The sequence below is a fragment of the Cicer arietinum genome, chromosome 7, assembly GCF_000331145.2.
Source record: "Cicer arietinum cultivar CDC Frontier isolate Library 1 chromosome 7, Cicar.CDCFrontier_v2.0, whole genome shotgun sequence".
NCBI lineage: Eukaryota > Viridiplantae > Streptophyta > Magnoliopsida > Fabales > Fabaceae > Cicer > Cicer arietinum.
Genome location: NC_021166.2, coordinates 54001707 through 54016369, shown reverse-complemented (window position 1 = coordinate 54016369; position 14663 = coordinate 54001707). Strand labels below are relative to the sequence as shown.

The 14663-nt window shown below is 31.9% G+C and overlaps 3 protein-coding genes across 3 annotated transcripts in view; all 3 read left to right on the top strand.

Moving 5' to 3' along the window:
• The window catches only part of LOC101488919 (uncharacterized), an 8039-nt gene extending 6529 nt beyond the window's left edge, over positions 1 to 1510 (top strand). The window contains exons 12-13 of the mRNA XM_004510677.4: positions 21 to 264; positions 600 to 1510. Coding sequence (XP_004510734.1) covers positions 21 to 264; positions 600 to 1375 — 1020 coding nt within the window. The 3' untranslated portion in view covers positions 1376 to 1510. The remainder of the gene's footprint in view (positions 1 to 20; positions 265 to 599) is intronic.
• Positions 1511 to 3313: 1803 nt separating this feature from the next.
• On the top strand, positions 3314 to 5421 carry LOC101488575 (serine acetyltransferase 5). The gene is made up of 2 exons (XM_004510676.4): positions 3314 to 4006; positions 4703 to 5421. The coding sequence occupies exons 1-2, from the start codon at positions 3452 to 3454 to the stop codon at positions 5192 to 5194; spliced, it is 1047 nt and encodes a 348-aa protein (XP_004510733.1). The 5' UTR covers positions 3314 to 3451; the 3' UTR covers positions 5195 to 5421.
• Positions 5422 to 6834: 1413 nt separating this feature from the next.
• Positions 6835 to 9252, top strand: LOC101488246 (metal transporter Nramp3.1-like). The gene is made up of 4 exons (XM_004510675.4): positions 6835 to 7608; positions 7714 to 7850; positions 7930 to 8582; positions 8672 to 9252. Exons 1-4 carry the CDS (start codon positions 6977 to 6979, stop codon positions 8894 to 8896), a joined length of 1647 nt encoding a protein of 548 aa, XP_004510732.1. The 5' UTR covers positions 6835 to 6976; the 3' UTR covers positions 8897 to 9252.
• The last annotated feature ends 5411 nt before the right edge of the window (positions 9253 to 14663 follow it).

Below are 14663 nucleotides of genomic sequence, written 5' to 3'. Positions count from 1 at the left end.
TCCCTACTATTTTTTTACAGGCTGGCGCTTTAAGATCGGAACAGTGGAGACCCCAAGTCGATAGTCTTTTAATAGTCATTGCAATGGATTCTTTCAGAGAAGGTTCATCTAGTGAAGAAATAAATGTGTTTCAGAACAAGGATCCTGCTGCAACTGCCACAGATTTGCAGCTTGCTGCATTTCGTGCTCTTTTGGCGTCTTTTCTTTCAGTTACTGCACCACAGACCCCTTATTTATCCCAGGGCCTTGAACTTTTCCGTAGAGGTACTTGTTTATATTCTATATCAATATGATTAATATACCAATTTTCATCTATTTTTATGTCTGAAAGGTTTTTATTCAATAATAATTTCTTACTCAATAGCTCTATAAGATATTTTAACAATATTTGAGCATGAGTGTTTTGAATAAAATAAATTGAATAGATTCTCTCAGTATAAGTTTCCACTTTTCAGCCATTTTCAGTTTTATTATTGAATAGATATCAAATAAAAAATAACATTTAAACCTTTCTCATGCTCATACCTACAATTTTGTGAAATTGTATTTGATTTTCTCCCTAGTTGCGCTTGCACAAAATGAAATTTATGTCATTGCAGGAAAGCAACAAACTGGAACAAAGCTTGCCGAGTTCTGTGCGCATGCTATGTTAACCTTGGAAGTGCTTATACATCCCAAGACATATCCACTGGTTGATTATGTCCGTCCAAACAACAATACTTATGAAGAAGCTAAGGTCAGTTTCCGAGATGAATATTTTAGCCGCAACAACCCGTTTGGTTTGCCTGAAGCAAAACCTCCTGTCCGTGATGAAATCACTGACTATTTGATAAACGATGATGATGACTTGGGTGTGTTATGGACTGAAAGTACAAAAGACACCAACAAGTCTTCTGAAATGGTAACACCCCTACCTTCTAGCACGGACATCCAAGAGAGCAGCGAGATAGTACCCGAGATTGCCACATATACAGATGTTGAGATGAGAACCGTCAATAATGATACTGTATTCAAATCAGATCATCCTGGAGAATCCATCACGCAATATCAAGAACCCGTCGCTTGCACCACAAGCAATCCAGTCGTCATTGACACCCACGGTGATGCAGCTACAGATATAGAGTCGGAGAGGATTGTTTCAGACGACACCATACCTCATAATGAAGCCAATCATGTGGAATCAGACCAAGGAAGTTTAGGCGATAAAGGCTTTGAATTAGCTTCCCTTAGCAAAAGTTCAGTGCAAACATCAGACTCTAATATGGTTCCAGAATTTGCATTTAAGATAAATTATGGAAAGTTATTGGATGATGTTGATGATCCTTTTCCTGATATTGTGGATGGAGACCCAGATTCTGATTCTGGTTCAGAATAAGGGGAACTGTTTTGCAATTCTTTTTATTTAAAGCACATTCAGGGTAGTAGTAACTCCTGTAATGCAGTATGCAAATTTTGAATGACCAAAAATATATTTAATTTCTTTTTTAAATGGTTGTGAATTTCACCTTCCTATTGCCTTGTTTTATTCATTTGCATTATTCAAAAGGGTTACTTTGAAAAAATTAAATTAATTGAAGAACATTTTAGAAATAATATTATCAAATGAGGTAGAATTAATTAAAATCTGTAAATATTTTGGACTGTCAAACATAGGATTTTTGTTTCCTATATTCTGGATAGGAGTTATAATATAATAATTTTCAAATATCAAAGTATTATAATAATCTAAAATCATTTGAGATATCATTGATATTTGTTAAGGCTCAAGAATCAAAATTAAAGTCCCGTGTACTTTTATTAAATAACATTAATAAGATTATATCTTATTTATATATTTAAATAATTTCAGATCAATATAAAATTTTGTAGATATGATATACCTAATAGTATCTTTTAATAGAATATTTATTTTTAAGTACTAATAACCAGTAAAACATCATTAATCCGCGTAATGATAACACGTTTTACTTTGGTGTAATTAATTTATTCCAAATTGTTTATCATATTAAATTTGAATATTAATTTGATTATTATTTTTGTTAATTGAAGCAAAATAATATAAACAAAATGATACATCATAATTTTAAATATAAATATTTAATCACAAGATATTTTATACATTTATTATTTTTAATTTAAGAGATGGTAAAAAAGGAATAAAATAAAATAGTAAGAATAGAAGTGAAAGCAAAAACAATAAATTATTAATTATTTATAAGTTCAAATGTTACTTAAGGATGTCTTTGTTTGAGAAGAAATATTAAAATATGTGACAGAGAATTAAAAATGTGTGAAGCCCACCAAAAATTCTTTCTGTTCACAGTTGAGAAGAAACGTGTTGGAAGCAACCAATTTTGCCCTTTTCAATTTTATCTCTAGATCTTAGGCAAGAGGTGGATATGAATGAAGATATTTTTGTCCAACTGAAAAATTATGACATTTCTCTAATTCTTCTTTCATTTTCAAATAGCAAACTATATCAAATATTCAAATATAATATGCTACCTCTTCTCAATTTCCTTTCACAGCGAATCGAACCCCAAAAGTAGCATCTAAGAACAACTATAAATATGAGTAAAACAAATATATTTACCAAACAACCTCTCTCGATATCAAACACATTAATAAAGTATAATATCACTATCAAACACATTAATAAAGTATAATATCACTTTTGAATTTGTATTTTTTACTTTTATGGTTAATCATGTTTACCCTGTCCACAAAAAATTGAATTAGAAACAAATAAATTTTATTATGCACGTTAGCTATACTTAAAAATATTTAAAATTCCAACGACTATATATGTTGTAGTATCTTAAAAGTAGATATTAATAACTATTTTTATTTTTAAGATTGATATAATGATTTAAATAATACTAATTTGATAAAAATATCCGAAAATAAATATGTATATTGTATTGAGTTGACATAAATCAGACCACCCTCTTATCGAATTATTTCTAAGAAATACCATCGATTATCGTTAAATTTTTTGATAATTTTAAACAACAATTCTTAATAGACCACTTATGAAAGTAGTCCACCTATAAATCACCTTAGATGCAAAAATTATAATAACCAACATACTTTTTTTTTTCAACCAACTTTTGATTGATTAAATCTAAACATATCCCATTAAATTCATATAAGACTCACAAAATATAAAATATAGTGGTAATAGTATGGGACTCACTTCTTAACTTTACCATAACTTCAGCCAGTGAGAGCACGAGGGAAGCAAATATCGTTTGTTGATAGCCAATCCATAGATTGCAATACATGAAAAGTACTAGTAGTCTTAACATCACATATTCACATCCAAAATTCTTAACGCAATCCTCTTTAGTCTTTTGCCATTTCTATACTCCAACTCCACACATAATTTTTCCACAAAAAAAGCATATAATAATACACAAATTCCAATATATTCCACACTGCATAAAAACAAATGTTGCAAATTACATGTTCTTTACATGCAAAATCCAAAGTAACATCACATAACCGCATCACTATCACACTAACTATTTCACCACACCGTTCAATTTTTCCAAACCACACGCTCAAACTAACGCCACCACCACACACCACCGCCAATCGCCGATCAATGCCGACCGGCGAACTCCGCTACACATCACCACCAAAAGCGACGGCGAACTCCGCCGTAAACTGCAATTTCGAAGACGAAGGATGGCTTTGGTCTCAAATCAAAGCGGAAGCACGCCGCGACGCTGAATCCGAACCGGCTCTAGCGAGTTACCTTTACTCAACGATTCTCTCTCACTCGTCGCTTGAACGTTCACTTTCGTTTCACCTCGGTAACAAGCTTTGTTCCTCTACACTTCTTTCGACTTTGCTTTATGATCTTTTTCTCAATGCTTTTGCTACCGATCCTTCCTTGAGTTCTGCTGCTGTTGCTGACCTTCGTGCCGCTCGTGAACGTGATCCTGCTTGTATCTCTTACTCTCACTGTCTTCTCAATTACAAGGGATTCCTCGCTTGCCAGGTTCATTTCATTCTTTGAATTTAGGGGTTTTTATTCTCAATTAAACCCTAATTCTTCAATTTTAGGGTTTTGGGGCTACTCTAAATTAGTAACTCACTTTAGAGTGTAAATTGAGTACTATTAATAATTGATTAACAAATAAAAGGTGTATATTCCATGTGAATCTAAGAGCCTGTTTGTTTGGACTTATTTGAGCTTATCTGATGGCATAACTTTTGTAAGATTGTTTGGGAGGGCTTATGAAAATAGTTTATGAAAAGTCCATATGCTATTTTCAGCTCATTTTCACCTGTTCTTCATAATAGCTTGTGGAAACAGCTTCTGGTAGCTTATATGAAAATAGTTTGATTTATTGTATCTTTTGTTACGGAAATAGCTTATATACATATAAGCGGATGATTATAATATTTCTCCAAACAGGGCCTAACTCGATGAGTTGAGAAGACTCCTAATTATTATATTTTTACAGTTAGTCCAAAAATAGAAAGAACAATAGTTTAGGGACTAAGTTGAAGTTTGCTGCTTTTCATTTTTTACCAAACCCGGATTCTTAAAGTTAAGGATTTTCTGTTTTTTTAAACTCTAATTCTTCAATTTTGTGGTTTTCTGTTTTTTGATTAACCCCTAATTCTTGAATTCCATAGCCTTTTCTCTCCTTCCTAGAATTGTATGTGATTGTGTGTGTGTTTGTTGCAGGCTCAGCGTGTGGCACATCTGTTGTGGCGGCAGGCTCGGCGGCCATTAGCGTTGGCGCTACATTCTCGTGTTGCTGATGTATTTGCGGTGGATATTCATCCGGCAGCAAGAATTGGGAAAGGGGTTCTGTTCGACCATGCCACAGGGGTGGTGGTGGGTGAGACTGCGGTGATTGGAAATAATGTGTCGATCCTGCATCATGTCACACTGGGTGGGACCGGAAAGGTTGGTGGGGATCGCCATCCCAAGATTGGGGATGGGGTTCTTATTGGTGCTGGTGCCACCATTCTGGGCAATGTTAAGATTGGGGAAGGTGCTAAGATAGGTGCTGGGTCTGTTGTTTTGATTGATGTGCCGCCACAGACCACTGCTGTTGGGAACCCGGCAAGGTTGGTTGGTGGTAAGGAGAAGCCATCCAAGCATGAGGATGTGCCTGGGGAGTCCATGGACCATACTTCCTTCATGTCCGAGTGGTCTGATTATATCATTTGAATTTCCAAGGTGAAACACTTGAAATCAAACACTTCGATTTTGGAATTGCATGGCATAAGAACCAAAGTTGCTTTTCCTATCTCATGTGTTTTGCTGTTCTGGTTTTGTAATTGAATGACTGTATTGAGATTTTGTTGTGGCAAATGGTCACTAAACTCTGTTAACAAGTGACACGTGTAATTTAAATGTAGTAATAATAATAATGATAAGGCTATGTTGATTACTGATATGAAAATTGTGTTACTGCTTACTGTACTGCATTGTGAGTTGAAATTTTGGCATCAAGCAATGTAGTAAGACAGGGTTCGGAATACAGAAACTGGTTATGTTGATTATGTTACCAGAACTTTGAAAGAATTAGGAAGAACTATAATATGCCATTATGATAGAAATGGCAGAAATTGTAAATTAAAAAGATAAGGCTAATATGAAAACTGAAAAGTATTCTGTATTTACACGAGCTAACCATATTGTGGTTGATGGAGAAAACTGAAAGGACCAATCAACAATAAGTGACTACACTCTCAAATTAGTGCAAAAAGTGACTACCTGAATGATATGCATGCTGCCTTAAATCTTCACACGCTATCAACAGAAAGTGATTATACTACGAAATTAGAACATAGCTTCCTTGTATGTAAGGAATTTTTTTTTAAACAGTTGAAATTAGTAATTAATTGTTAATTTTATTAAAAGAAAGAATTGAATTCAAATAGTCAAAATTAATAATTAGTTGTTAATTTTATTAAAAATTTGAATTCATGATCTTCTCGTCATTCAAAATTCTCAAATAAGCAAATTACTTTATGACTCCTTTTATATGTAATGGGATTAAAAAAACAATACAAAAAACAATCAAAGGAGGCGGAATATATAAAATTATAAGAATTATATAATATAATATAATATAATATAATATAATATAATATAATATAATATAATATAATATAATATAATATAATATAATATAATATAATATAATATAATATAATATAATATAATATAATATAATATAATATAATATAATATAATATAATATAATATAATATAATATAATATAATATAATATAATATAATATAATATAATATAATATAATATAATATAATATAATATAATATAATATAATATAATATAATATAATATAATATAATATAATATAATATAATATAATATAATATAATATAATATAATATAATATAATATAATATAATATAATATAATATAATATAATATAATATAATATAATATAATATAATATATTATTTTAGTATGTAGATAAACAAGGTTGACAAATATAGTTCCGAAAATTTAATTTGCACACCTAATCACAAGAATAAAATAAAATAATAGTTTGCACATAAAGTTGGGGCCCCCATATTTGACACACATCACATATGGTAAATTTGTACAAAGAATCCCGTATTGATTCCACCCAAACTATCGGAGCGATGGAGATTGATTTTCAATACTGTGACTATAGTTAATCTAAATCCCCTTATACCAAAATTGGCTGAATTTACCTTATCCAAAATATAGCATTATTTGTATATAAATATAGTATATGTGAAAAACCACAAATACAACATGAGGTTTACATGTTTCATTCCCTAGATCAGCTACACCCCTCGATTCTTGATACCATTCCCTTGCGCAGCCATAATAATTTCTCTAAATTTTCTCCATAATCTTCTCTCATGTAAAGAAAATATATCAAAACTAAAGAATCAGCCAAAACAACATTAACATTACCACCACCAATGGTTTTCGAAATCACATGAAACATGGACACTCAATTACATCAACAACAACAAAAACAAAAATTCGTCCAAGTAGAAGAAGGAGAAGAAAATCGATTGCTACAATGCGAAGAATGTGAGACAATACCATTGTCTACGCCGTTGTCCTCTCTATCAACAATATTAGATGATGGAAATAGAGAGGACTATGTATACGCGGCGAAGGACAAGGTCCATATTTTCGACTTGGAGTCGAATAGTGATACCACTGGATCAACAGTGGTGCCACCTTTTTCGTGGAAGAAGCTCTGGCTCTTCACAGGACCAGGGCTTCTAATGAGCGTGGCGTTTTTAGATCCAGGAAACTTGGAAGGGGACTTGCAAGCTGGTGCAATTGCAGGGTATTCATTACTTTGGCTTTTAATGTGGTCTACCATCATGGGACTCCTCATACAACTTTTATCGGCGAGGCTTGGTGTCGCGACGGGGCGCCACTTGGCAGAGCTTTGTAGGGAGGAGTATTCCAATTGGGCTAGGCTAGTTTTGTGGTTTTTAGCTGAATTGGCTTTGATTGCTGCTGATATACAAGAGGTTATTGGTAGTGCTATTGCTCTTAAGATTCTTAGCCATGGGGTTCTTCCCATTTGGGCTGGTGTTGTAATCACAGCCTTTGATTGGTATGCTAAACATGTTTGTTTCTTCCTTAAATACATTTCAAGTGAAATTCACAAAAAAAATAATTTTTTTAAGTTTGATCATTTTTTTTGTTTCTTGTTGAACAGTTTCTTCTTTCTATTTTTGGAAAATTATGGAGTGAGGAAGTTGGAAGGTGTTTTTGCAATTTTCATAGGAACAATGGGGTTTTCTTTTGCATGGATGTTCTTTGATACGAAGCCAAGTGAAGAAGAACTTCTTATGGGTATAAATTTATCTGATGATGTTGTTTGAGCAAATTGATTTGAATTGTATGATAAAAAATAATGAATGGTTGGATGCAGGTCTTTTGATCCCAAGAGTAAGCTCAAAAACACTTCGTCAAGCAGTAGAAATAGTAGGATGTGTTATAACTCCACACAATGTGTTTCTCCATTCAGCATTAGTACAATCAAGAGACATAGACATCAGAAACAAAGGCCAAGTTCAAGAGGCTCTAAATTACTACTCAATTGAATCCTCAATTGCACTTCTAATAACCTTAATAATAAATCTTTTTGTTATAACCGTTTTTGCTAGAGTATTCTATGGTACAGAACAAGCCAAAGACATAGGATTAGTAAATGCAGGACAATATCTTGAGGATAAATATGGTGGTGGATTTTTTCCAATACTTTATATTTGGGGTATTGGTTTATTAGCAGCTGGTCAAAGTAGCACTATTACGGGTACATATGCTGGACAATTTATAACCGAAGGTTTTTTAAAATTAAATATTAAAAAATGGTTGAGGGCATTGATAACTAGAAGTTGTGCTATTGTTCCAACTATGATAGTTGCAATTGTTTTTAATACTTCCGAAGGTTCATTGGATACTTTAAATGAATGGCTTAATGTGCTTCAAGCTATTCAAATTCCTTTTGCACTTATTCCTCTTCTTACTTTGGTGTCTAAAGAACAGGTCATGGGGAGTTTCAGAATTGGGCCTATAGTTGAGGTATTATATTATTTTAGAGTAAACTTAAGTTCTAAATGATAAAAATTGTTTTGAAAGTATCTTAAAGTTTTATCAATTTTGTGATGCAGAGGGTGGCATGGACATTGGTGGTGCTTGTAATAATGCTTTATGGGTATATGTTATTAGATTTCTTCCTCTCTGAAGTGAAGGGATTGTTGTTTGGATTTTTAGTGTTCCTTGGTGCTGGAGCATGGATTTCTTTTATTGTGTTTCTTCTCAAACATAGTGGTGCTATTTCTTCCATCTTTGTCAGATCCCCAAATTCTGAAGGCTTTTATCTTGCAGGAGACTAGGCCAACATATCAACATTTCATTTTTAGGGATATAATGAAATTATATTATTGAATAGAAATTGATCATAGCATTTTCTTTTTTACAATGTTAAACATATGAAGTATGTTTAACAATTCTTTAAAAGCTAGGATGTTATTAGATACTCGAGATAAGGTTATGTTTACTTTATACTTATTTTGAGGCAAACAATCATTTAATTTTAATATTAAAATAATATGTTGTTTGGTTAAGTTTAGATCGATCCCTTGAAAAAAAATAACGGGGTGTATGATCTATGTAAGTGTAATTTAGATTACATCAAATGGTTCGAGTTTTACTTTCATATTTATATTACGTCATACAACATTTTTCTATAGACACCAAATAATTAACATGTATTGTTTTTTTTATTAAACTGGTGATCATTTTCTCTTGTTTTCGGAATAGTGAGTTGATAGTGAATTTCTCATTTTATCCAGCAACTCATTCTTTCTCCTTTATGGGATCAGAGCAGACCCAAGAGTCAAACTAATAAAGCTAGGGTTTTAGACTTCGAAAAAATAATCACCTTTTCATGTATATTTATGTGTAAAAAAATAGAAAAAAGTAGTACAACAATACAAAACCTTACAATTATAAAAAGATATAATTATTGACACATTTAATTAAATTACTTTGCATCTCAAAAAAGTGATTATCCAATAGAAATCGATAGAAAAACCCTTATAGGACTCACATGCCGTTTAAAAACCTAACTATTAACTAAAATCATAAACTAATAACAGATAATGAAGAAATGAAAGCAATAGATTTAGAAACATAAGAACAACATTAGGAGAATGAAATAAGTGAACTTATAGCGATAGAATTGATTGGTAAAAGCTTAATATTCGAAACCCTAACTTGTATCAAAATGTTGACAAAACAAAGATCTGATTGACAATCCAACTAGATGAATTAGATAATGATGGAATGAGTATGATGATGTTGAAAATGACTGGAAATGTTTGTGGAAGTGTTTTGACATAATAAGAAGAGGAAAAACAAGATGGAATGAAAATGAGAGAAATGAGAAAATTAAATAAAAATTACAATGTTACTACCCACACCCCTCACATTATTACCCACATCCCTCAAATTTGTAAAAAAACCAAAATGCCTAAAATGCCCTTTCATATTTAGAATATTTTTTATTTATTTATAATTTTACTAACTCATAACTCATCTTCATCAACATTCATCACATCTCATGACTCACATATCAAAAAATCACCATACATCCCCAACCCTACCTCATAATCATTTAAAACTCATATAACTCACTCATAACCTACACCATCAGTTTCTTCATCACATTGTGGTTAAAGTGACATAAAAATGTATGTTTGTTGGTTTGTTTTTGAATTCGATTTTTTTTCTTTCTAAATCTGGGGACTGTACGTAAACTCAGTTCACGTAGGTTGTATTGCTACGTGACCTAAATTCACGTACATTAAAAAAAAGTAAAAATCTCATAATTTACGTATGTGATTTAAGATTGTGTAATCAATGGAGTTTGAAAATTCAACATCTTAGTATGTACGTGATCTTAATTCACGTACGTGTACGTGAATTAAGATTGCGAAATCATTGAAGATTAACAATTTACGTGAACTCAATTTCACATACGTTTACGTGAACCGAGCTCACGTATATTTACTAGAATTCAGTTTACGTAAACGTACGTGAACTCAGTTCACGTAAACTTACGTGAAATTGAGTTCACGTAAATGTTAGCAAAATTTTGAAGATGGTTAATGATGGTTGATGATGATTTATGATGATTGATGATGATTTATGAAGATAGTTAATGATGATGATGATTAATGTTGAAGAAATTGAAGAAGATGGAGAAGGTGTTGAATGAAGATGATGAAGATATAATAAAGTAGAAGAAGATGAGTTAAGTTAATGAAGAGGAAGAAGGGAATGGTAATTTAGAAATTATGATTTTTTTAAACATTTGAGGGGTGTGGATAGTAAATTGGGGGGGGGGGGGTGTTGGTAGCAAGATTGTAAAAATCATTTGTTACAATTTCAATATTGATTTAGAAGATACAAGTGGCATTTTAGCTTCGATTTTGAAACACGCAAGTTTATATCAAATTCATATTTTTTATTCTCCTGATTTTATTAGTGTGGTGATAAAGAAAGATGTGAATGCTCAACGATGGTGTCTTATGAGTTTCTATGGTATCCCTAACTGTAGGAATAAAAGAGCTTCCTGAAATATCCTACACCCTATATCCTCCCAATTAGCATTACTATGGTGCATACCAACATACTTTAATCACATATTATTACATAAAGATAAAAAGATAAAAAGAGATTGTAGTTTGAGAAACACAAGAAATATAGTTTAAATTGTGTTTTATTTTAAAAACGTTTTTAACAAGATTAAAAACAGATCATGTATCACAAAGTTTAGGATTGTTGTCTTGATTGCAAGAAAACATGTGTTATTTTTGAATTTCGGAAAACTGTTTAAAATTCACAATTATGTCACCGAAGATATTACTGTATTGAGTCGCGAACTAGGTCGCTCTCTTTAAGAAGTTTCGCGACACTACTTAAATTATGCAAGGCAAATTATCAACCACAAAGTCCCCAGAATAAAACAGTTCAGATTCACTGTATCGAAGTTCCAATGTACCGTAGAAAACCGTTCTAGAATTACATCCTCAATATGATAGTTAAAAGCACTCTCTATATGACGATTAAAGTCATTCACAATATGGTACTATGATCACTCCTAAATCAAAAGGACTACAACACAAAAAGCCGTTCATAGTGGTATTATGACCACTAAAAATTGGTGGAACTACAACATAACAACCGCTCTAGAAACCGGTAGAACTACCGTACAAAACCACTCTAAAAATCAAAGGGACTACGTCATAAAAACCACTCTAAAAAACGAAGGGACTACGACATAACAACCGCTCTAAAAAATGAAGGGACTACAACATAAAAACCGCTCTAAAAATTGAAGGGACTACGATACAAAACCGCTCATAAATATCGAAGAAACATAAAGGGGAGAAGTGACTTGAAAATTAGTCGAGCAGAAAGAATAAAAAAGAGAGAAAGAGAAAGTTGGAAAATGCATCCAACTTTGGTGTACTTTTCACAAAAGTTTGAAACTAAATAAAAGCAAACCCACATATGTTTTCTATCAAATGTGAGACTTTAGTATTTATAGTGTTGAAAACTACTCAAAATATTAGAGTTTTCTAATGTGGGACTTCAAAAAAAAATTCAATTCACACATTAATATACTTTATGTTCCAACAACATGCATCACAAAGTTTTGTATCAAATCTTCAGAGATTGATTCACTATTAAAACTTGTCTAAATTTGTACTTGTAATTGATTATGCATATTTTGATATGGAGACAGAAAAGAACATAAGATGTCATGATTAGAGTATTTCACACGAACCTTTAGACAAATGACATATTCAAGATGTTAAGCAAATGATAACCAAATTTGTCTCAGATCATTAACTTTTTATTAGAGTGTTGATTTTTTATCTGAGCGTTGACTTTCTATCAGATTCAAACGATAAAATTTGATAGATTTAGTAGAAGAAGTATAAGTAGATAGATTTAGTTAGATTTCCTTTATGTAGACGTTGAGTTAATTTGTGTGAGCATTTAATCAAAATTTTCACTTTTATGATAAATGAGACGAGTTCTTGATGTCAGCTCTTGTATCTTCAAGTTTTGTTGTCTTCTCTATATATAGAGACTTTGAAGCTTCATGTTTATATTGTCGGCTTTCATGTGATAGTTGGAGTTGTGTCCCAACACATGGTAACCAACCAATGAAGTTAAACTTGAAAACCAATTAACATTCTAAATTTAAGTGAACTTTAAATATTTTGTTGAGTTTGTTTTATCTTTAGTGTAGGAGAGATAAAAGATGGGAACATAACACATCTTTCCATGCTAATTATGTTCACTGTATTGAACAATGCTAGTTCATTCCCTTAAGTAACACTTTTCTGATGTACTTTTTGCTTGTATGCCTTTATTCCATATTCACTATATGAGATACTTGAATTTTTTTCATGATTCTTTGAGTCACTTGTTCCTTTTGGTTTGAGCATTAAATGTTGCATATTTATTATTGCTGAAAGTGGAATATTATATAATCAATGCATTCGCTTCCTATACGAACATTCTCCAATTTTGTTTATGTTTAGAATTGAATTTTCTAATGTCTGTCAGAAAGTTGTTTTGCACATAATGTTGTTTGTTATTAGTTCAGTTTTGCTTAATTCTTTTAGGATTTATTTGTCTTAATGAATCACTCAATAGCACACATTAAATAATAAAGTGTAGGATTTTGCCTCAACGTTGTATCGCCTTTACTCTATCCATCCTTCAGCACACTCTCAAGCTAAGGCTCAATCAACCAAAAAATTTCAAATTTGAAAGATTTCGTCTAATAAATGTAATTTTTTTTGCAAAACTATAGATAAAAAGATCGATGAATGGTCAGACAAGCCTATAACCAGATTTTGTTGAGTGCAATTATAGAAAGACTACATTAATTGAGAAGTTTCCATAACTCTATCCAATCTTTCTTCTACTGCGCGATTTGATCCCAAATCGTGGGACCATGTATAAGTGTGTTCGTGCAAAAGAATGTCCACAAGTCCATAATATGTCATTGCCTCGCAAAAACCATTAAGCAATCATTGAGGTTGTTTCATGCATGCGATCTCAGTTAGAACCAAGTTGGTTTGAAAAATTATGACATTTACTTATTTTGACGATAACAAGTTATTTTGTGGGAACAATTCAAAGCACTAATATTTTATTTAAGTGTTTAATTCTCATATCACGTAAATATTAAGTGACTTTATGTTGCATCCTTCTAAGAGACAAATAGTTTCAGTGTTGTGTGATAAATCCAATGTTGTGTGTAGTGTACGGGGTTGATTAATGGTGTGTATCCTTGAAATGATTATATGATCGCGATTATCTCTTTAGAGGTTGGATGCCGCTTAAGATTTTGGTCACCGTATCCCGTAGATACTATGATCGACTTACAACGTCTAGACTCCACGTGAAGTAAAAAAACACTCGACCAAATTGTTTGCATATATGGGATAAACATGTGGGTAGATAGAGATTGATATGAGATATGACTCGAGGTTGAATGTTCTTATGTTATGTACGAGTTTAGCACGATGTTTACATATTTTACATACTTTTTCTCCATTTTTCTAATGTTACTAAAATCTTAGCTCTTATTTTTTTTTTTTTATGTACTTGTATATTTGAATTTATTATAGATTCCTTTGAAGATTATCCAACAAAAACAAATGACAAATTGGAAGTCGTCATAAATTTCGAGGCAAAGTTCTATATGGATCGACCTCGAGATAGTGTGTGAGAACGATCAACAATGATAAAAGTTGGACACAACACACATGACTAAATAACTTACACATGATTAGCACTGGGAATAAGGCTCGGGAAACATTGGGTGGAGTGAAGAAGTATGATGCTTGTACGATACTCATATTCTTTTGTTACACTTTTTATTAGTTAATGTATTAGGTCATTAGGTAGAACCTTTTATTATCACGTGTGAGTCGTCTGAACTATATGTTGCTCTATCTTACTATGTTTAGTTGTGTTTTTAGTTTTTATTGTAGAAGTGGTGTCTTTATGGACTACATGACATGTGTTTTAAGTTTCAAAGTTATTCGTTTTTCTGCGTCCATCAATAAA